This window comes from Loxodonta africana, chromosome 5 (genome assembly GCF_030014295.1).
Source record: "Loxodonta africana isolate mLoxAfr1 chromosome 5, mLoxAfr1.hap2, whole genome shotgun sequence".
NCBI lineage: Eukaryota > Metazoa > Chordata > Mammalia > Proboscidea > Elephantidae > Loxodonta > Loxodonta africana.
The window spans coordinates 81,653,754-81,676,537 of NC_087346.1; the positions used below are offsets into that span (position 1 = coordinate 81,653,754).

The 22,784-nt window shown below is 40.9% G+C and overlaps 1 protein-coding gene and 1 long non-coding RNA gene across 8 annotated transcripts in view; one reads left to right on the top strand and one right to left on the bottom strand.

The window, feature by feature from the left end:
- Positions 1-403: 403 nt before the first annotated feature.
- Positions 404-17,694, bottom strand: LOC135231443 (uncharacterized). 2 transcript variants are annotated; one of them, XR_010322085.1, is made up of 3 exons: positions 17,329-17,634; positions 10,914-12,361; positions 404-6,505 (listed from the first exon to the last, which is right to left on the bottom strand). It is a non-coding gene; the product is annotated as an uncharacterized LOC135231443 (long non-coding RNA). The 2 variants fall into 2 exon arrangements; XR_010322084.1 differs by having other exon boundaries at positions 10,914-17,694.
- Positions 17,365-22,784, top strand: part of ANKRD17 (ankyrin repeat domain 17) — a 191,908-nt gene continuing 186,488 nt past the window's right edge. For all 6 annotated transcript variants that reach the window (XM_064285707.1, XM_064285708.1, XM_064285713.1 and 3 more), the window contains exon 1: positions 17,365-18,355. In XM_064285707.1, the coding sequence (XP_064141777.1) occupies positions 17,975-18,355 (381 nt within the window). In that variant the 5' untranslated portion in view covers positions 17,365-17,974. The remainder of the gene's footprint in view (positions 18,356-22,784) is intronic.

The window sequence follows — 22,784 nt, forward strand, 5'->3', positions numbered from 1 at the left end:
AAGGCACACTAGTAGGAGGTTAGGCCTTTCTATTCCTCTGCCTGGAATACTTGCATGCCTGCATCACAGCAACATGTAAGCCTCCATTGACGGGTGGTGGCTGCACATGAGGTGCACTGGTAGGGAACTGAACCCAGGTCTCCCACATGGAAGGTGAAAATTCTGCCAATGAACCACCAATACCCTCATCTCCCAACTACATTGTGGTAAATTACAGGTCTTTCCCACATCTAGCACTCGCTGTCTCCCTTTTTTCCTTATTTCTCTTTTTCTTTTACTCTCCCATTAGAATAGAACCTAAATGTGTGCAGGAATTTTGGTCTATTTTGTTGATAGCTGGGTCCCCACTGCCTAAGTAAATATTTGTTAAGTGAATGAATAAATGGTGACCCAGAAACCACTATAGATTTCTTTGGTCATGTAGAATGTTTCTTTTTTTTTTTTTTTGATATACTGAAATTTATCACATTTTTCCTTTATGGATTATGATTTTAGTGTCTTGCTAAAAACCTTTTCTCCTCTATAATTTCATATAATGGTTTGTGTGTATAAAACCCATAGTTGTTGGGTTGATACCAACTCATGGTGACCCCTTGTGTGTCACAGTAGAACAGTGCTCCACAGGGTTTTCAGTGGCTGATTTTTTCAGAAGCAGATCACCAGGCCGTTTTACGGAGGTACCTCTGGATAGACTTGAACCTCCGAGCTTTCAGTTAGCTGCCATTTGGAATAACTGCTTGCACCACCAAAGGTCCTGGGGTCTCTCTCTCTACACACACACACATTTCAGCATTTTATTCTAAAAGTTTTAAATTTTTGCTTTTTGGAGTGAGTTTTAATACATATGAAAATTTTAATTTACAGTGTGAAGTAGGGTTCTAATTTAATTTTTTTCCCCATTTTTTCCAGTTGTCCTATAACCATTTATTGAATACTCCATTCTTTCCCCTCTGATTTAAAATACCCTGTGTCATGTACTAAACTGCCATGTATGCATGTTTCTGAGCTTGCTCTTGCATGGGTCTATTTCACTCTTCTTGCTCTGTTATTTCACTGCCTATTTTTTCCATTTTTTGTTAATGCATGACAGTACCAAAGTTTAGTTATACTTTACTGTCATTTCTGGGTTAATTTATGTGATATAAAATATTTACTTATTTGAAGATTCAAGAAGGTCTCTGGGTAAACCCCTTGTTTGTATGTTAAGCATCTACTATACTACCTATTCCCTGAACAAAATGCAGTCATAAACAATGCATTTTTGTATGAGCTGTAACCAGTGCCCTAGATACTGTGTATCACATGATAGGTGTTTAATAAATATTTGTGGAATGATTAATAAATGTATGAAAGATTTACTTGTAACTCGTTGGATTCTTCTAGCGTCACTAGATCACTGTCTGAGTTTCTAATTGACTCAATTTGTCCTGAGAAAGATACAAGCCAGGAGTTGTTCCATTTTTTTTTTTTTTACAATTATTTATTAAAATGTTAAAATTTATTAGTTTTTTTTCAAAATAAACACAAACCACATAATAAAATAAGTATAATCAAGCAATATTAGGGGAGTGTGTCCTAGAATTTTTTTCCCTCCAAACACATCTTGTCAATTTAGGAATCATATCAGAACTGTTATTTTTATCAACTCTCCCTCTCCCTCCTACATCTCTGAAGCAATCCCTTCTGAATTTCACCAATAGCTCCACAGAGTCCTGCCATGAAGCCCCAGGGACAAGAGCCTTACCTGCTCCAGGGTCATATGACTTGGGGATAATAGGGTGGTGCATGGTCACTGGAAACTTGGCCACCAAGGACTCACTTCCAGTGTGCCTTGGCCACACTGCAGACTCACTAGAAGGAAAGGAGATCAGAGCTTGGGGGCCACCACATCTGGATCATCCTCCACACTGCCCCTGGGAAGCCGACTTGATGGTGGAGTGAAGGTTTGGTAGGGAAAGTCCTGGCTAAAATGAGATCGAGGAGCCCAGATGGCCTGTGGATTAGACTAGTCTCATTCTGGCTCCTGCCTTGTTGTGTCTCTGGGGCAATCTGCTGAATGCCTCCTAAGCCCACATTTTTTTCCCCTAAGAGAATCTGGTGGGGTGGAGTGAGCACTGAGCTTGGAATCAAAGGATCTGGATTAAATTTTTAACTTTGCCATTTACTATCTGAAATAAACCAAAGCAGTTGCCAAATCCATTCTGGTGCATTGTGACCCCCTGTGCGTCGTGCTGGAACTGTGCTCTGTAGGGTTTTCAATGGCTGAATTTTTGGAAGCAGATCGCCAAGACTTTCTTTCGAGGCACCTCTGAGTGGACTTGAACTACCAACCTTTCAGTTAGCAGCCAAAGTGTTTGTACCACCCAGAGACTCAAAGTATTGAAAACAGCAACAGGGAAGTTAGGTTTTTGGGATTAGAAACAGGAGCAAGTGAAGAATCTTAAATACAGGCAGGCTTCCTGAAGGAGGAAGATTTTGAGAGAGCTTGGTGGTGTTTTCTGGCTCCTAAGCGTTTTGTAATCCAAGGACAGGATCTCACCCATGTCCGCTGGTTCATCATGCTGGTGTAAGTCACATGCTGGAGGATGAAATAAAAAAGTTCCTGGGGAACTGGTGGAAATAATCAGCTGCTTCTGGCCTCTGCCTTGCGCCACACTGGCTGTAGTGTCAGCAAGAGTGTTCAGTGTCCCCAGAGAAGCTGTCAGGGTGACCTACAGAGGGTGAGGTAGAAAGCTGCTAAACACAGGGACTGGAAAATGTCCAGGATGGCCAGCAGGGGGCAGAGCACACAGGGGTGAGAGGAGAAGCATCAGGAATGGTGTTCAAAGGCAGGGTTTCTCAAACCACTGGTATTGTTTGCTTGCAAGGCACCATTCTAGATTTCTTCTTACTCTGCAGGTTGCTCCTTTTGCCTTCTTTGCCCACTCCTCCTCCTCCTCCTCTTCCAAATGGGAATTGTTTCATTTTTTTAAATACTGTTGTTTGTAGTTAATATACTAACTTGCTTGGAACCTGAATCATTAGCCAATTCAACTTTTTTTTTTTTTAATTTTTATTGTGCTTTAAGTGAAAGTTTACAAATCAAGTCAGTCTCTAATACAAAATTTTATATAAACCTTGCTATATACCCCTAATTGCTCTCCCCCTAATGAGACAGCCTGCTCCTCCCTCCACTCTTTTTGTGTCCATTCCACCAGCTTCTGACCCCCTCTGCCGTCTCATCTCTCCTTCAGATAGGAGATGCCAACATAGTCTCAATAAGTGAGGTTATAGAATATTCGTCCCTTTGTGATTGACATATTTCACTTAGCATAATGTCTTCAAGCTTCATCCATGCTGTAGCATGTATCAGGGCTTCATTTCTCTTTCTGGCTGAGTAGTATTCCATTATATGTACATACCACATTTTGTTTATCCATTCATTTGTTGATGGACATTTATGTTGTTTCCACCTTTTGGCTATTGTGAATAGTGCATCATTGAACACGGATGTCGTGCTTTCAAGTCCTTTGGGTATATTCCTAGCAGTGGAATTGCTGGATCATATGGTAGTTCTTTTTTAGTTTTTCCACAACAGCTATACCATTTTGCATTCCCATCAGCAGTGGATAAGGGTTCCAATTTCCCTACATCTCACCAACACTTGTTATTTTCTGGGTTTTTTTTGTTTGTTTGTTTTAATCTCTTGCCATCCTAGTGAGAATAAAACGGTATCTTGTGGTTTTGATTTACATCTCTCTCATGGCTAATGACATTGAGCATCTTTTCCTGTGTTTGGTGGCTATTTGAATATCCTCTTTGATGAAATGTCTGTTCAAGTCCTTCGAGCAGTTTTGATTGTGTTGTAAGTCTTTTTGTTGTTAAATTGTCAAAGTTTTAGATATACTTTGGTTTTTAGATTCTTATTGGATATATGGTTTCCAAAGATATCCCAATCAGTAACTTGTCTTTTCACTTTTTTGTAGTCTTTTGATGAACAGAAGTATTTAATTTTTATAAAGTCCCATTTACTTATTTTGTCTTTTACTGTTTGTGCTTTTATTATTATATCAGATAATCCATTGTTAAAATCCAGGCCCAACAGTCTTGCCCCTGCATTCTTTTTCCTAAGAATTTTATGGTTTTATTTTTCACATTTAGGTCCTTCCTTAATTCATTTTGAATTTATGTTTGTGTATGGTGTGAAGCAGTGGATCCTGTTTCATTTTTCTGCATATGTAGACCCAATTTTCCCAACACCATTTGTTGAAGAGACTCTTCTTTCCTCCATTGAATGGACTTAATTAGCATCCTTGTAAAAAGTCATAGATGTGTGGGCTTATTTCTGGGCTTTCAATTCTATTCCATTGGTCTACGTGTCTATTATCATACCAGTACTAGGCTGTTTTGATTACTGTATAATATGTTTTGAAATCAGGAAGTGTGAAGTCCTACTTCGTTCTCTTTCAATATTGCTTTAGCTATTCAGGGCTTCTTGCCATTCCATATAAAGTCGAGGATTGGTTTTTCCATTTCTGTTGGAATTTTGATGAGGATTGCACTGAATCTGCAGATCTTTAGGTTGCGCTGACATCTTAACAATATTAAGTCTTCCAGTCCATGAACATGGAACATCTTAGAGTCAGTAGTATTTTATAACTTTAATTGTATAAGTCTGTCCTATCCCTGGTTAAATTTATTCCTAGGTGTTTTATTCTCTCAGATGCTATTGTAAATGCGATTGTTTCCCTAATTTCCCTTTCAGATTTCTCATTGCTGGTGTATAGAAATCCAACTGATTTTTTTTGTTGTTGTTGACCTTGCTAAATTCCTCTATTAGCTCTGGAAGCTTTTTTGTGGATTATTTGGAGTTTTCTCTATATAGGATCGTGTCACCCGTGAGTAGAGATTTATTTTATTTCTTCTTTTCCAATTTGAATATCTTTTATTTCTTTTTCTTATTTTATTGCTCTTGCTAGGATTTCTAATACAAGCAGACACCTTTGTCTTTAGCTCGATTCCAAGGGGGAAACACTCAACTTTTTTCCATTAAGTAATAATGTTGGCTGCCGGTTTTTCATATATGCCCTTAATCGTATTGAGGAACTTCCCTTCTATTCCAGTCTTGTTGAGGGTTTTCATCAAGAAACAGTGTTGGGTTTTATCAAATGCTCTTTCTGCATCCATAGAGATGATCATGTGGTTCTTTTCCTTTGTTCTATTAATGTGGTGTATTACATTGATTGAGTTTCCAATGTTGAACCATCCTTGCATTCCTGGAATAAGTTCCACGTGGTCATGGTATATGACTCTTTTAATATGCTGAATGGATTCTGCTGAGCCATGAAATGTTCTTGATGCTCATCTTAAAAGTAAAAAATATCAGAAACTCACAGATCTCTGTGTAGGAATTTTTCTATGCCATAATCACTTTCAGTTTCCCACACAAACAAGGACAAATTGCCAGACTAACAAACATAAAATGGAACACTAAATTTAACTGTGGACAGCTTACTTGTGTAGTAACCAAGAATATATGCACATCAGTTAGTTGTAGACTATGCTTGGCATATTTTTAACTTCATAGTGGCTTTCTATTGCTATCCAGGAATCTCTACATTTTTCTGTTTTTTCTTTTTTTATTTCCTTCTTTATGCACCTAGAAGCACACTCAGAAAAATAATACCAATTTTAATTTTAACATAAACTTTAAGAGGAGAGATACTTTTTGAGCAAAATAAAATATAACAGTAAAGATATATTTATTATCCATATGACATTTTAATTGATTTTGAATTATTTATGCAGCCAACTCTGTTCTACTAACATGGCCAATAGTTAATTACTTTTTATGCTAGGTTGTCATCCCCTTAGCTCTCAGCTTATCTACTTCTTGGCTCTGCTTCCAGAACAATGGACTAAAAAATAAATAACAGAGCAGGGCTAATTTGTCCTTGATGCTACCTGTTATTACTTAACTGTGATATTTTTAACACTTTAACACTATATTAATTCCAGAAAAGTGTCATCAGTAGGTTAGAGGGATCTCAAAACCATCTCATATGAGGAATGACTGAAAAGAGAAGGATATTTATCTAAAGAAAAGAAGACTAGGATCATTGGATGGAGAGAAATTGGAGGAAGGGAAATTTTATCTCAATATACATCTCAAAATCCTTAGCATGGTCCACAAGGCCCTGGATGATCTGGCTCCTGTTTTCTTCCCCAGCCTTATCTTGCAACATTCTTCCATTCACTTTCTGTGTTACAGTTTTTTTGACCCAGTTTGATACCTCTTTTTTTCAGGGGTTTCATACATATACTCCTTCAGCCAGGGATATTTATCTCTACTTTTTTGCCTAAGTAGTTCTTACTATAAGGTTCCTGCTGGCACAAATGGTTTGCACTTGACTACTAACCTGAAGATTGGTAGTTCAAACTCACCCAGCACTGCTGTGGAACAAAGGCCTGGCAATCTGCTTCCATAAAGATTATAGCCAAGAACATCGTACGAAGCAGTTCCACTCTGTAACACATGGGGTCAGAATCAGTTGGAATCCACTCAGTGGTAATGGGTTTTTTTGTTTAGTTCTCAGTCCAGACATTACTTCCTTAGGAAACTGCTCCCTCCCAAAATTAAACCAGACAGAACTCTTCAGGTCACATTCCTTGTACTTTTCTCTTGTAGTTGTTATTTCAGTATTTAGCAATAGATTTGTATGTCTCCCACACTAGACCATAACCTTCAAGCCAAAAGGGGCATTTGTTTTGCTCATCATTTTCTGACCTAATACAGAGACTGATATAGTAGGAATGCAACACATATTAGGTGAATGAAAGAAAATTTATTCTTACTTTAGCCAAATTGGCAACTTTCAACTCAAATTAAAAAAAAAAAAAAAACCCACAAAAAATAACAAAAATAAAAACAGGTAAGATAAATGAGTGAATGATACTGGGTATAAGAGAATAGGACTTCATGGGAACTGTAGGGAATTGAAGACCATATACCTTGTGAAAGGAGCCCTAATGGCACAACAGGTAGGCACTCTGCTGGTAAATGAAAGGTTGGCAGTTCAAACTCACCCAGTGGCTCCACAAGAGAAAAAAGAGCTGGCGATCTGCCCCTGTAAAGATTACAGCTTAGAAAACTCTATGGAGTGGTTCTACTCTGTCACATAGGGTTGCTATGAGTTGAAATCGACTTGATGGCGCCTAACAATAACAACATGCCTTGTAAGCAGTTCCTGGATGGTGTGAATGGTTAACTGCTGGACTACTAACCCAAAGGTTGGCGGTTCAAACTTACCTAGAGGTATTTCAGAAGTAAGGCCTGGTGATCTGCTTCTGAAAGGTCACAGCCTTGAAAACCTTATGGAGTACAGTTCTACTCTGCACACATGTGGTTACCATGTGTCAGAATTGACTCGATGGCAGCTAACAACAGTGACAACATGCCCATGAAAAGGCATTCAGATTTCTGACACTTTAAAATGCTGTACTGACAAAATAATAGCATTACCAGATCTGGCTCTAAGCTGCCAGTTTGTTACCCTTGTCTTACATAAATTGCTATGTCATTATATATTCATCACAAATGATAGTGTAAAGGATGTGTAATGACCTGAGAAAATGCTCACACATACTAAGTTTTTAAAAAAGTACGCTAAACAGCAGCAGCAGCTTTCTCATTCTGTTTAAAAATAAACAGAAAATACTGTAAAGGTCTGTACTAAAATGTCAACTAAGGCTACCTCTGGCTGGTATAATTATCAGTATATTCTTGTGTGTGTGCCTTTCTGTATTTTCTTAATATTCTACAGTGAATATGTATTGCTTTGTATTCAGAAATAATTGTTTCTTAAAAGTTAGAAAAGCAGCTCAGGTGGCAATGTGGAGGATAAAATGGAATAGAATAGGATCAGAGGCAAGGAGATTAATTAATAGACTATTGTAATAGTATGGAAATCTTGGTGGTGTAGTGGTTAAGAGCCACAGCTGCTAACCAAAGGTCAGCAGTTCGAATCCACCAGGCACTCATTGGAAACTCTATGGGGCAGTTCTACTGTGTCCTGCAGGGTTGCTATGGGTCGGAATTAACTCCAAGGCAATGTTTTTTTTTTTTTTAATAGTATGAGTGAAAGGGGATGGAAGCCAATTTAGGGCAGTGACTGCGAGGTCAAAGAAAAGAAAGCCATTAGATATGAAGAAAGTAAATAGAATTTGGTAATCCTGGATCTGTTTAGGTTGGATATAAAGGTTAAAGAAACATAAGCTTGAATACGGTGATTGAATTGGTCATCCTGAACCTATGTGGGCGGGAGATAATGGATATGGTATTATTAGCTTAAACATGGTAACTGAAAATGAGCTTCCTTAGGGGAGTGTATGTAAAATAAAACTGGGGCAATAAAAATAGGGAATTGTGGGGAACTCTTGAAATTTAAGGGCCAAGTAGAGGAAGAGAGGCTCATAAAGGAAAATAAGTAGGTTTAATTAGAGAGATAAAAGAATACCTAGGAGGTTATCATGCAACTAATGGAAGTGAGTTTCAAGTAGGAATCAGAGAAAATATGTTGCCCACTTCTGATGTTTGCTTCCTGTGAAAGGACCTCAATTAGTTCTAGGTCTTTCTCTATACTTGGGGAGGCTGAGTGATTTGTATACTGAGTAAATTTGTGAAGAATGTCTGATTAAGCTCCATCCCACAGCCTTTGGAGAACAAGTGTGTCCACAGAGACCAAGTTCTTACTTGACCCCCTGTACTATCCTTTTCTAGGAACTGTAGGTATAAATCTAACTGGGGTCCAGTTAGCAGGCCTATTTACTTTCGCACTAAGCAGCATCAACCAACTTAGTTTTATCATTAATAGATATACTTTGGCCCGATTTCTACCTCTTGTTGCATTTCCCAAAATGTTCAGAGCCTTGCCAGGGAAGAGGGATAATTATTTTATTGGGGACCCCTTGGAGATCCTAAATAGTTGATGACAAATACCATAAGAGTCAGGTAAGGTAGGTGCAGGAACAAGACTAATACATTTGACAATTAAGAAGTAATCACAAATCACTATCTTCCTTAATAAAGTCAAATACAGATTCTCCAAGGGTGTCAACTGAGGAAATATCTCCATGGTGGGGGATTGGGAGGGAAGTAGGGCGCAACCATAACTACTACCCCAAATCTTGTTATATAAGATTCTCTAAGAATGGGGCCATGACACCTAGAACCAAACCTGTTGCTGTAGTTAGCATCTGAGCTCTTAACCACTGTGCCACAAGGGCTCCGAATGAATGAAGGGCAATAGGTAAATCTATAATCCTGGATTTCAAGTGGATGAAATCCTGGATTTCATCTGGACTATAGCTCCTTTTCTATTGCTCATACCTGGCTACTTTTGTTTTCATTACATAATACGATAGGCTCATTCCATGTTGTATCAAAGACGGTCAGCAGCAGCTCTGGCACAAGTAAAATTTTCAGAGGTGTCTCAGGAAAGACTGGCTTGGTTCATGTGTCCATCTTTATGGCACAGGACAAAAATCATATGATTGACACCCTTACCGAGCAAAGGCATTTTCTGAAGATAGGCAGACAAAAAGTGACTGTTGTCCACTACATTATACCCCTCGGCTACCCAACACCCATGCTTGTACTTCTATACATATCATTTAAAAAATGCCCTAGCCTAAGATAAGGCAACATAACCATCCCATGAACAACCTAAACTATATCCATAGCATGCCAAATTCTTATCCAGTTACTGCATTCTGCTTGAAAAGAGTTCTGGATGACATGCATTTCTTTTGGTCAGGCCTGGATGTAGCTCTTCACGGTACAGCAGGCCAAAAAAGCTAAACTCATTGCCATCAAGTCGATTCTGACTCATAGTGATCCTACAGTATAGGGTAGAACTGCCCCATTGGGTTTCCAAGGAGTGGCTGGTGGATTCAAACTGCCAACCTTTTGGTTAGCAGCCATAGCTCTTAACCAACTCACCACCAGGGCTCCATGGTAAAGCATAGTAGAGATAATTTTATTATGTGGTAAATACAAGGAACAAAGAGAGTAAGGGCACCCTAGCTTTAGATGAGGTTCTTGGTCAGTTAATTTAGTGGCCTTGGGTTCTAGAATGCTCTCCTTTTCCCCTTGCCCAGAAATGAGAGGGTACTGGAAGCATAAGTCTTTGTTGGCAAAGCTTGGTATTTCTGTCAATACAATTCTCTTAATCTTAGTTGGCTGTTGGTCACTTTTTCAGTAACTGTGGTTTGGAAAACAAAAGGAGAGATGACCTGTAAATCTGTTTTCTGTCCCTTAGCAATGGGTTGCAATACAATGTCTATACACCACCCAACAAAACTTAACTAAGTTATTTCCATTTTGGTCTTTGTATCTAAAATTAGAAGCTAGGGAATCAGTTTGGGGATAATGCTGCTGGGTCATCTCTGTTCCCTTGCCCTCAATTTGTATCTCAGTGGATGGCTCTTCTAATTTGTTAACTTTTGTCATGCAGGATGTGTATGTACAATTAGAGATGTGGTCAAGGATCAGGCTTTTTTCATGCTCCAATCATATCCTTTACTGTTACCAACTCCCTGACTTTGTTGTACCAACTTCAGTTGGGACTAAAAATCCAATTTTAGTCTCTTCAGGTTTTAACAGTCTGTTTCAAATTTCAAATCAATTTTGGATTCAAGTTCAGGCAATTCAAAGTTTTAAGTATTATCTGGGTATTCGCCCTTCTCTAAGAGTTTATCTGGTTGAAGAAGGTAATACCTTCAGCATCACAGACAGCATTGAGGCCAGGGCATTTGTCTGTTTGCTATCTTCTGCAACCTCTCTACATTTGTTGCTGAAATGTCCATGGTGGATACAACTTACAGTCTATTCTCTCAGTAAGGACAAAGTGTGATTGTTTTCCCTCTGTCCTTACCTCGGAACTTGTGGACGCTTTTGTCTTCTCAATAGCCTTCTCCATCCAATCCATGGATTCACACCAAAGCCTCTGCCATGGGGCTCTCTCATTCTGTACTGCAGCAAGTCCCTAGCAAGCAACTGGGCTTTTACTGTGAACCATATTTATGTCCCTCTTAAAGGAATATTTCTGCAACTCTTTTTTTCCACTCTACTGTAGTCAGTGGAGATGCAGCCTGATCCTCTCTGCTTAAACATAATCTGCTGCCATTTCTACTTGGTTGTAGCTGCCATGTTGGGCAGACTTCCAAGTGAGTAACAGGGTACAAGCCACAAGCTCCTTCTGTTTTTGAATTCCCAAATCTTCCTGGCAGTATCTACCCCTTACCCCTTACCCCTTGGGGATTCAGTGCTGAGAAGAGAGCAAGGAAATTTGAAACAGTTCAAGAGCTCTTTGCCCTCTTTCAATACCATTGAGACTGCCTCTGTTTTCCTGTAATAATTTCATTTTCAGGCAAGTTTTCTCTGCATGGTGACCAAAGGCCAGAGGCAATCTTTGCTTGTAATTTCAGAGTTCAGTGCCTCTTTCTCAATAGTGCAAGCCAAAATGGGGAGAATGTCTCTGATGAGCTTGGTTTTGTTAACCTGTCCATTCCTGAACCAATCACTATGGTTGGGGGATGAGAGTACTTTGGTCCACCTGATTCATGGGCTCATCCTTTGCTATGGGAATTAGGACTAGGTAAGGAATGGTTGTATCTGGAGGAAGAGGGGCAGGGCTATATTAGGATAAGCCCTCAAATCTCAGTGCCTTAACACAAAAGAATGCATGTGAACTCCAAGGAGGAAACCCTGGTGGTGTAGTGGTTAAGTGCTACAGTTGCTAACCAAAGGGTTGGCAGTTTGAATCCACCAGACGCTCCTTGGAAACTGTATGGGGCAGTTCTACTCTGTCCTATAGGGTCACTGTGAGTCGGAATCGACTCGACAGCACTAGATTTTTACTGGGTATCCTCCAAGGAAATCAGAGACCTTCCATTTTATGGCTTCGCCATCATTCAGACGTGGTTTCCAAAGCACATGCATTCATCTGCCTCAAGTTGGTGGGGAGTGGGGATGTCTTAAGAGGATTGCTCATGTGAAGTTTTTATAGGCCGGATCTGAAACAGGAGCACATCACTTCTCACATTCCACTGGTTAGGACCTCATGGGGACATCTAATGGTATACCTAATTGCAAAGGAGGCTGGGGAATAGAGTCTAACTGTATTCCCAGTAAGAAGAATCTAGTGTCTGCAAGACTACACTATCCTGACCATTAAATGTGTACCTCTCTTCCCATACATGGAACAATCCTACACCAAGGGAGACAACCTGAAGTTCCATCCAGTCACTGGATCAGGCAGAAAGTCTAGGATTTGCAAGTAATGTGCAGCTCTCTTCATTAGGTCCAGATGCAACCTATGAACTAAAAAGGTAAGTTATCTTAATTACTACCCCCTGTCCCTTCAAACCCAATATACAGTGGTAGATCAAGGATGAGATAAGTATAATATACACTTTCATAGGGAGGGAGAAAAATGTGAGACACTCAGTAATACTGAAGCATGACAATGACAAAATACTGGCAGGCATTTTGTGATCCATCTCCTGAGACTGGAGAAGTTTTGATGGGATCCCAGTTCTACTCTTTGGAAGGAACCCTTCTCCATTGTTCTACATGGCCCCTGATGCCAGCCTCTGAAACGTTCTTATTTGTTCATTTTTCTCCATGACCACATAACATGTGAGTATTGGTGAGATGTAAAGCTTTTATACTCTATTTCCTACTTATTCAAGTTTGGGGGCCTAAGAGTTGTTTCAACACTTTAACAAAGATATTTTCACATCTGGCTAAATTCCTTTAAAAACTTAGATTTCTTATTTACTTCCAGTAATTACACCCAAAGCTCTTTCTTACATAATTCTCAAGCCTGATTTAGTTCTTTGCCTCATGCTAGTTTCTCTCTAAACTTTATTACAGCCATCTTGAAGCCATCTGAAACAATGGACTTGGTTAGGAAGACCAAACCCTTGATCTGATCTTTGTTGCAGGACTAAATCATAAGGAAACTGTACTCAAGGTCTCTTCCAGTTCCATTTTTACTGTCTGAGGTCTAGAAAGTCAGCTTTTCCAACTCTTCCAGTTGCACATATCCCTGCACACTTTCTATTCCCTTTCATTTCTGCCAATTATTTCCTGAGCTTAGCTCTTACTTGTAAAACTTGGTTAAAAGTAAAATGTAAAAAGCAACACACACCATTACTTTGACTATTTTTCGACCATTTCCTCTAAAGCTACAGTGTCAGCAGATATGTGGTCTGCTTTTCAATAATCACGGGTGATAGTTTTACAATTACTTTGCCCCTACAATACATGGGCTTCTTTCCTCCACCCTCAATCTAAGTTTCCCCATCACCTGTTGAATCATTATCAAGCCAATGCCAAATATTTTAGCTTATTTTCTTAGCAGTACCCAACTTCCTGTACCAACTTCTGGATTAGTCGTGGTCATTCTAGCTCCTGTAACAGATAAAGTTCTCAAATTTCAATTTTTCTCTTTCACGAGGAGTCCAAAAAAGGGTGCTTCTAATTGGTGGGTAGCTCTCTTCCAAGTAGTGATTCAGCCACCATGCTCATTCTCTCATCCAACTCTAGCATCGTCAACATATACTTTACAAGGTCACTGTGCTCACTGGTGTGCAAAGAGCTGGAGATAGAAAACCAAAAGGGAAGAACACACTTGGCCTTTCTCAAGCTGAAAGAACTGAAGAAAAAATTCAAGCCTTGAGTTCCAATAGTGAAGGATTCTATGGGGAAAATATTAAATGACGCAGGAAGCATCAAAAGAAGATGGAAGGAATACACAGTCATTATACCAAAAAGAAATAGTCAACCTTCAACCATTTCAAAAGGTAGCATATGATGGTATCAAAGGAAGAAGTCCAAGCTGCATTGAAGGCATTGATGAAAAACAAGGCTCCAGGAATTGACGGAATATCATTTGAGATGTTCCAACAAACAGATGTAGCACTGGAGGTGCTCACTCGTCTATGCCAAGAAATATGGAAGACAGCTTCCTGGCCAACTGACTGGAAAAGATCCATATTTATGCATATTCCCAAGAAAGGTGATCCAACTGAATGTGGAAATTATAGAACAATATCATTAATATCACACACAAGCAAAATTTTGCTGAAGATCATTCAAAAACGGCTGCAGCAGTATATTGACAGGGAACTGCCAGAAATTCAGGCTGGTTTCAGAAGAGGACATGGAACCAGGGATATCATTGGTGATGTCAGATGGATCCTGGCTGAAAGGAGAGAATACCAGAAGGATGTTTACCTGTGTTTTATTGACTATGCAAAGGCATTCGACTCTGTGGATCACAGCAATTTATGGATAAGATTTCGAAGAATGTGAATTCCAGAACACTTAATTGTGCTCATGAGGAACCTTTACATAGATCAAGAGGCAGTTGTTCGAATGGAACAAGGGTATACTGATTGGTTTAAAGTTAGGAAAGGTGCGTGTCAGGGTTGTATCGTTTCACCATACCTATTCAATCTGTATGCTGAACAAATCATCCGAGAAGCTGGACTATATGAAGAACAGGGCATCAGGACTGGAGGAAGACTCATTAACAACTGGTGTTATGCAGGGACACAACCTTGCTTGCTGAAAGTGAAAAGGACTTGAAGCACTTACTAATGCAGATCAAAGACCACAGCATTCAGTATGGATTGCACTTCAACATAAAGAAAACAAAAATCCTCACAACTGGACCAATGAGAAATATCATGATAAACGGAGAAAAGACTGAAATGGTCAAGGATTTCGTTTTACTTGGATCTACAATCAGCAGCCATGGAAGCAGCAGTCAAGAAATCAAACAACGCATTGCACTGGGTAAATCTGCAGCAAAGGACCTCTTTAAAGTGTTGAAGAGCAAAGACGTCACTTTGAAGACTAAGGTGTGCCTGACCCAAGCCATGGTATTTTCAATCACACCATAGGTATGTGAAAGCTGGACACTGAATAAGGAAGACGGAAGAAGAACTGATGCCTTTGAATTGCTGTGTTGGCGAAGAATATTGAATTATACCATGGATTGCCAGAAGAAGGAACAAATCTGTCTTGGAAGAAGTACAACCAGAATTCTCCTTAGATACAAGGATGTCGAGACTGCATCTTACATACTTTGGACATGTTGTCAGGAGGGATCAGTCCCTGGAGAAAGACATTGTGCTTGGCAAAGTACAGATCAGTGGAAAAGAGGAAGACCTTCAACGTGGTAGACTGACATGGTGGCTGCAACAACGAGCTCAAGCATAACGACGATTGTGAGGATGGCACAGGACAGGGCAGTGTTTCGTTCTGTTGTGCATGGGGTCACCATGAGTTGGAAGTGACTCGAGGGCACCTAACAACAACAACATGCTCAATGGTATCAAGCTGATGGGGAAAGAGTAAGGAAAATCCTGTATGGGAGGAGTTTATGAAGTCTGAAAATGAGAGCATATCACTTTTGTTTACATTCCATTGGGTAGAACTCAATCATGTGGCCATACCTAATTGTAAGGAAAGCTGGGGAATTTAGTCTAACTATATGTGTAAAAGCGTCCATTAATGAATCAGAAATGACTTCATGGCAATGGGTTTGGTATATGCATAAGAATCAGAACTTATTTTCTTCTGAGTAATGCGGTTACTTGAAATAGAGCCTTTCTGATAGAGTAATAGCTACAAAAGTTAGACTGCAGAGGGTTGGTGGGTGAATTTCAGATAATAAGTTAGAAACATAAACTGTAGTATACTCTCTAAAGATGTTTGATCGTGAAGGAAAGGACATAGAGTGAATGTTACAGAGAGATAACGAACCAGAAATGTGGAGAACTGTAGAAAGGAAAAGATAATTAACGGAGGAGAAAGAGATTAGAACTAGAGTATGGATGTAGAGTTAATCTTGGTTAAGAGGAGGGAATTTCTCATTCTTCTGATACTGCAGAAAAGAAAGATCTGGAAGCATTTCGTTTCTAACATTTGGAAAATTGAAGTTTTGTGCCGAACAGTTTCAATCTTCTCTGAAGTTGGAAGTAAAGTGATATATAATAAAATGAGGCTGAGATTTAAAGACTGTAAAAAGTATTCTGGTAGAACAGGAGAAAAGGGTGCTTAAGGATATACAAAGTAGGAGAGAGGGATCAAGCTGAGGTTATAGAAGATATAAATCTGTAATGGTAAGATACACAAAGTGGTGTACTGTTATACACTGGAACTCAGCAAGTACTGAAGGAGAGGAACAGGCAGATGGCTAGCACTTCGTATGCTTATTTACGATAGCGCTTATTACACTATAAAGTCTCTGAATGCAGAGACTTTGATTTCCTAAGTACTTGACACACAGTAGGCACATGATCAATTTTTGCTTGAATGAATTGATTCAATCATTGCCAATTCTGCCATGGTACTCTGTAGAGTACTGGCAGCTACCCACATTTCATGTGGTATGCCAATGCTAGAAGAAAAAAAAATGCTAAAAATTTCAGGCACACTCAGCTAAACTTAGCATTCTTAAAATGGCAACTATGTCAACTGAGACATACTTTATCTTTGTTTCTTAGCCAGTACATCTGCTTTTGATGTTTGCTTCTTTTTCCTTATGCCACTGTGCTCATTCTAGACCAGAAAGGAGTAACTGAGTTCAATACACTATCATTTCAAAAATCCTAGAAGTCCTTCGGACACCTAAAAATGAACTCACAAACCCCATCTCAATACTTCTTCCAAGAGATGTACAGAGGCAAGGATGATTATTTAAGACGACGACTTCACAGATAAATGTTGAACGGCAAGAGCTAAATCAGGGTCATGCAGTAAATCGTATCCAAAGTGTGGCACACATCCCTCTTTTCCTCTGAGACCACCTTCCCCCACCCCCCCACCCCCCCGCAGCAGCGGTAACAGCGGTGGTGGTGGAGGAGGAGGTGGCAGCGGCAACACAAGCAGCAACAGCAGCAAGAAAGAAGAGGAAGATCACGAGGATCTGTAGTGATCTTGGACATCTCATCCACCTCCTTCATATTACACAAGAGGAAACTCAGGTTCAGGAAGTCCAACATCCAAAGACTTAAACGTTAAGCAAAGAAGCCTCTTTCCTTTACAACACGCTATCTCTCAAAATCCAAAATCCTAATTCGTGATTTGGAGGCCGAAACAAACTGCCAAGAATTAAATGAAAAGTATGTACAGCAGCTCAGAACGAGGCTCCGCCTCCCGGATCCGGCCGATCCCGCCTCCAGTTAACAAAGCGCTCGGACTGCGCTGCAGCGCCGGCTTCCCACACAGCCCGGGGCCCGCTCCTCTCCAACTTCCCCGCCCGCCCTACTCACGACAGCACTACCCTCCCACGGAGGCCCTCGAAATCTCACTTTCGCCTTTCGGCCACCGCGCGCCACCACTCAGGCGACGGCTGATGGCGTCACCTGCACTTCCGCCTGCGGGTGCGTTCTAGTCGCAAGCGGGGAAGGAAAAAGGGAGGGCTGAAAAGCTGTGTGTGGGGGAAGCAGCGAGGGAAGAGATGCAATCCACGCGCTCGCGGGCGCTACGGCAGTAACATCGGCCCCTTCTGTCCCCGCCGTCCCCCCATCGGAACCCCCCCTAGGCACACTTCCCCTGCCTCTTTCCAGTCTCTCCTTCTCTGGGTCTCTCGACACCCACATCTGCCTCTACGGGCTCCCCCTCCCTGCTCCCCCAACCTTTGCTCCCTCACGCTCCCTCCCTCCCTCCCATCGTCAGGCTCCCCACCCTTAGTATCGCGAGACGAGGTGAGAGCTGGCGGAGCGGCGGCGGCGGCGGCGTTGGCAGGAGCAGCAGCGGCAGCGGTAGCAGCAGCAGTAGCAGTAGCAGTAGAGGTGACCGAGGCGGTGGCGGCAGAGGCGGCACCGAGTGCTGTGTGGGCCCCGGTGCGGCCGAAGTCACGGTAGAGCGTAGCCCCCACACTCCTCCCCCGTCCGCGCCCTCCCTCTTTCCCTGGGGATGGAGAAGGCGACGGTTCCGGCGGCGGCGGCGGCTGAGGGAGAAGGGAGCCCCCCGGCGGTGGTGGCTGTGGCGGGCCCCCCCGCGGTGGCGGCGGAGGTTGGCGGCGGCGGCGGCGGCGGCGGCGGCGGCGGGGCTTGCTCGGCCTCGTCTCCTCGTGGGATGGTGCGAGTCTGCGACCTACTCCTGAAGAAAAAACCGCCGCAGCAGCAACACCACAAGGCCAAACGTAACCGGACTTGCCGGCCCCCCAGCAGCAGCGAAAGCGACAGCGACAACAGCGGCGGCGGTGGAGGCGGAGGAGGAGGAGGCGGCGGCGGCACGAGCAGCAACAACAGCGAGGAAGAAGAGGACGACGACGAGGAAGAGGAGGTTTCCGAGGCAAGGGCCTGGTTTCGGAGGAAGGAGGGAGGAAGGGACTGTAAAGGGTAGGGGCCGAAGGTGGGAGGTATCTGCGGTGGGACCGATTCCTGTGGGTTGATCCTTAAGGCCTGGCCTTTCTAGTGTCCCCATTCTTTCCCCGGCTTTCATCATGAGGCGTGGGAATGTGGGGGAGGGTAGCTGACACGTGGGGGTGGGTGGACCACGGAGTCCACGGAGTTGGTGAATGGCAAATTATCCTGGCATGGTTCACATGCTTAAGGATGGAGGAAACTGTTTAGATTCCCCATTTGCACACCCAGGCTTGGGGGGATCTGACTAGGGCCAGTTCCTGAAGCGGGGGCGGGACCAAAGCTGGAGGGGTAAGATAATAGGTAGATGAGTCTCTTGGGGAAAGATTAGGAGGTTGATAAATTTTTCCCAGTTGTGAGGTGAAGGGAAGCAGTTTTCTGGGGAGGTAAGGTTGTAATGGGCTCAGCTAAGTATTTGTGTATGTGAGAGACACGTGAGAAGCTGTACTTTTCCATATTGTTCTGCTGCAGGTTTTTTTCATAGCTATTGTGGCTGCTGAAGTAACCTTCACTTCTCCATCTCTGAAGGATTTTGGATGAACTGATCTTACATCCATATACAATTATAAATAACTTATAAGGTGGCAAATATATTTTATCCTTATGTGCACGTACATATATATCTTCAAATAATTCCTTAGTGAGGAAGAATTAAACTAGGGCGTGTTGTTTTCCGGATAGTAGGGGACAGCTGAAGAGTCTGCTTTAGAGCCAGGGTTGGTTGTGGTGAGTTGGAATAGGAAGGCCTCTTGGTTTGTCCTAGTGATCTGGTTTCATAATAACTGTTTATTTTTCCTGGGTCCACAGACAGGCGGCGTTACAGGATCTTATTCTTCAAAGGCAGCCATATAACCCAAAAGCTCAGTAAAACATACCATACTGACAGCAAATTAAGAGTTAGCTTTGTTAGCTGCCAGCTCTATTGTAATTCTCTTGTCCACTCCCTGAGATGGAAGCTAAAAAATCTTATCTGGAGAAAGAAGTAGTAACTTAAGGTAGGAGAAGGAAAACAGCTTTAGAGGCTGATTATAAACTTAGTTACACAGGTGAGGACAACTGAATTATGCAGAAGTACCCATTGCCATTTATTCCCTTCCACAAACAGATCTTATTTAGTTTTTTCTGAAAATAGCATTTATTTGATCCTGGGCTCTGTTCAGATAGCTGATAGTCTTTTATATGGGAACATCTTTTAAAGGATTTAAGATTTATCTGTTAGTTGAAGATCAGATTCTCTTTTACCTCAGGCTGGAAGAAGTTACACAGGTAGAGATATAATCACTTCAGTATGTATACCAAAGAAATGGACACTCACTACTATTATTTCCATTTACGTTATTTGAGTCTGAGGATAGATTTGTATTGACATTTTATACTGACCTATTTGGATGTTTCAGGGTAGTGTATTGCTCAGGTTGCATTTGAAACAATGCAGAGAAAGATAGGTCCCGATCCTTAAAGCCAATAAAATCTACTGCAGTACTTAGAATCATTCAGAGGTGAGAAAGATGTTAGAGATAATCTAGTCCAACCCCTTTACTTTAAAAAAATGAGGAAACAATGGTTTAGAGGAAACTGATTGTGGAGGGTAGTAGCAGAAGTATTAGCAGTAGTAGTTTTCTAATGGCTCAGGCCAGCACACTTTTTATGATAATTTATGACATTGTGTTCCCCTCCTTCCTTTTTGAAAATAGATGGTGAATTGCAGGGTAACACGGTAGTGCAGCTGTGGGCAAAATAGCGTCCTCCAACATTAAGCTCTGGTTTGGAACAAGATCATGATAGTTGAGTACAGTATTTACTGGAATAGTCTACTGTAAACTTTAGATACGTAGGTAGTTTTGTCCATTGGAATTTGGCCTAATAAGAAAAGCTTTTGGTAGTGTCTTAAAATCGTGTAAAATGGCTTTAAATTTTTAGGTATGTTAATCTTGTGGGTCAGATTTGTTCTGTTTGGAAAATGGGAGTGGAGTATATTGACTAACCAGCTAGGTGTTTGTGTTTAATGTGCTTTGTATTGTCTTCTGTATAGTGGGAAAAACAATGCGTTTGTCATTTGTTATGAAGATGAGTCAGGAGAAATAAGTGTAATAAAGTACAACTATGAAAAATAATCTATACAGGTACATGGTGAGAGATGACCAGACAAAGGGTACAGTGTTTCTCTCTACACCTGCTTCCATCCTTTGACCAAAATAAGTAAACCCCGCAGTCACTGTACACTGTAAGTTAAATGGGTGAATTTAAAGTATGCAATACTTTTAATTATCTTTTTACTGCATGTTAGCAGAAATTTAACTTTCTAGAACTAGGAAATCTTGTGGCTAATGCACGTAGTATTTAAGGCTTTTTTGTAGTTCTTCATTGTTACAGGCTACACAATTAAAAAGATGTGGATAACATGATCCTTGATTATCCTTCCGATCAAAAGGTTAAAAGGAAATATGACAAGTTATAGTTTAGAGGTTATTTAATCTGAGGAACTGAAGGATAGTTTAACAAAAATAAAGCTTTGCTGTGGAGAAATGAAAGCTGCATATTCTCTGTTGAAGGAAAAGTGGAGAGAAAGGAGATTCAATTTAAGTAAGTTTTATTTTAAATGATGAAGAACAATGAAATTCTTATTTAACATTAGAATAGGTTATTAAGAATTGAATTTTCTCCTTAGTATCTCAGAGAAAGATGTTTATGTTTTAGGATAATTTGAATAACCAGATATACCTGGAAACAAAATTATAAGACCAGGATCTCTTCCCCTCTATTTGACCCAGAACCTTAGATCTAAAATTGAAAATATGTGTAATTTTCTTAGCTTTCTTTTGGGTTTTTCAATATTGAAAGTAGAAATACATTTTCTAACATAAAAGCCATTATGTACTTCTTTTCAAATTAGTGGGCTACATTAATTAGATTGCTTACTTGAAAACTGCAGGAAAAATGTTAAAATCAATGAGCTGATACTCCGTTTAAGAAATACTATTGCATTCTATGGAATGCATTTTAAAAAATATAATTGAACAGCATCAGTATTTTCTAAAGCAGAGTTCAAAGAAAAAAAAACTTGCTCTTAAAGGTACATTTCTTAAGTTCAAAGTTTTGTTCAAGATGCATAAAATTCAAATACAATAGGAGTTGATCCTGAGGCTTTAAGAGAGAAGCCTAACCCCCCTTGCTGTTGAATTGATTCCATCACGTAGTGACCCTAGAGGACAGAGTAGAACTGCCCCATAGTGTTTCCAAGGAGTGCCTGGTGGATTCGAACTACCAACCTTTTGGATAGCAGCCATAGCACGTAACCATTACATCACTAGGGTTTCCAGAGACAAGCCTACTGAAGAAACTTTAGACAAGGGAAGGTAGTGAAAAATTAGTACCGAATTTTTCAGTATTGAAAGGATTTTCAGGGCCGGGGAGAATCTATTTACAGATACAAAAATGGAGTTGAGAATGAGCTAAAATTAGGGAGAAGGAAAAATTATTTCTTTATTTTTGTGTCTTAATGGAAACATGCCTTCTAAGTTCCTCTCTTCTAAAGGTTGGAATGCCAGTTAGCTCAGAGAAGCTTGCTTGTGCTCCAGTTTCATCTCTTAATTGATGAAGTAGTATTTGTAAACTATTCGTTAAGATCTTTGAAGCAACAGTTCTGTTCAGAATTATTTTTGTTGCCTATCCCAAATAAGCACAGTACTTGGTGGAAAACACTTTAAATGAACAACTAGCTTGTGCTCAACTACTAACTGAAAGGTTGGTGGTTCGAACCCACTCAGCAGCGCCACGGAAGAAAGGCCTGGTGATGTGCTTCTGTAAAGATTGTTGTTGTTAGGTGCTGTTGAGTTGGTTCCGACTCATAGCAACCCAGTACACAGCAGAGGGAAACACCGCCCAGTCCTGCACCATCCTCACAATCATTGTTACGCTTGAGCCTGTTGTTGCAGCCACTGTATCAGTCCATCTCCTTGAGGATCTTTTTTTCACTGATCCTCTGCTTTATCAAGCATGATGTCTTTCTCCAGGGACTGGTCCCTCCTGATAACATATCTAAAATACATGAGACGAAGTCTTGGCATCCTTGCCTCCAAGAAGCGTTCTGGCTGTGCTTCATCCAAGACAGATTTGTTTGTTCTTCTGGCAGTCCATGGTCTATTCAGTATTCTTCACCAATATCATAATTTAAAGGCATGAATTCTTCCGTCTTCCTTACTCACTGTTCAGCTTTTACATGCATATGAGGTGATTGACAGTATGGCTTGTGTCAGGAGCACTAGTCCTCAGAGTGACGTCTTTGCGTTTTAACACCTTAAAGAGATCTCTTGCAGCAGATTTGCCCAATGCAACACATCGTTTGATTTCTCGACTGC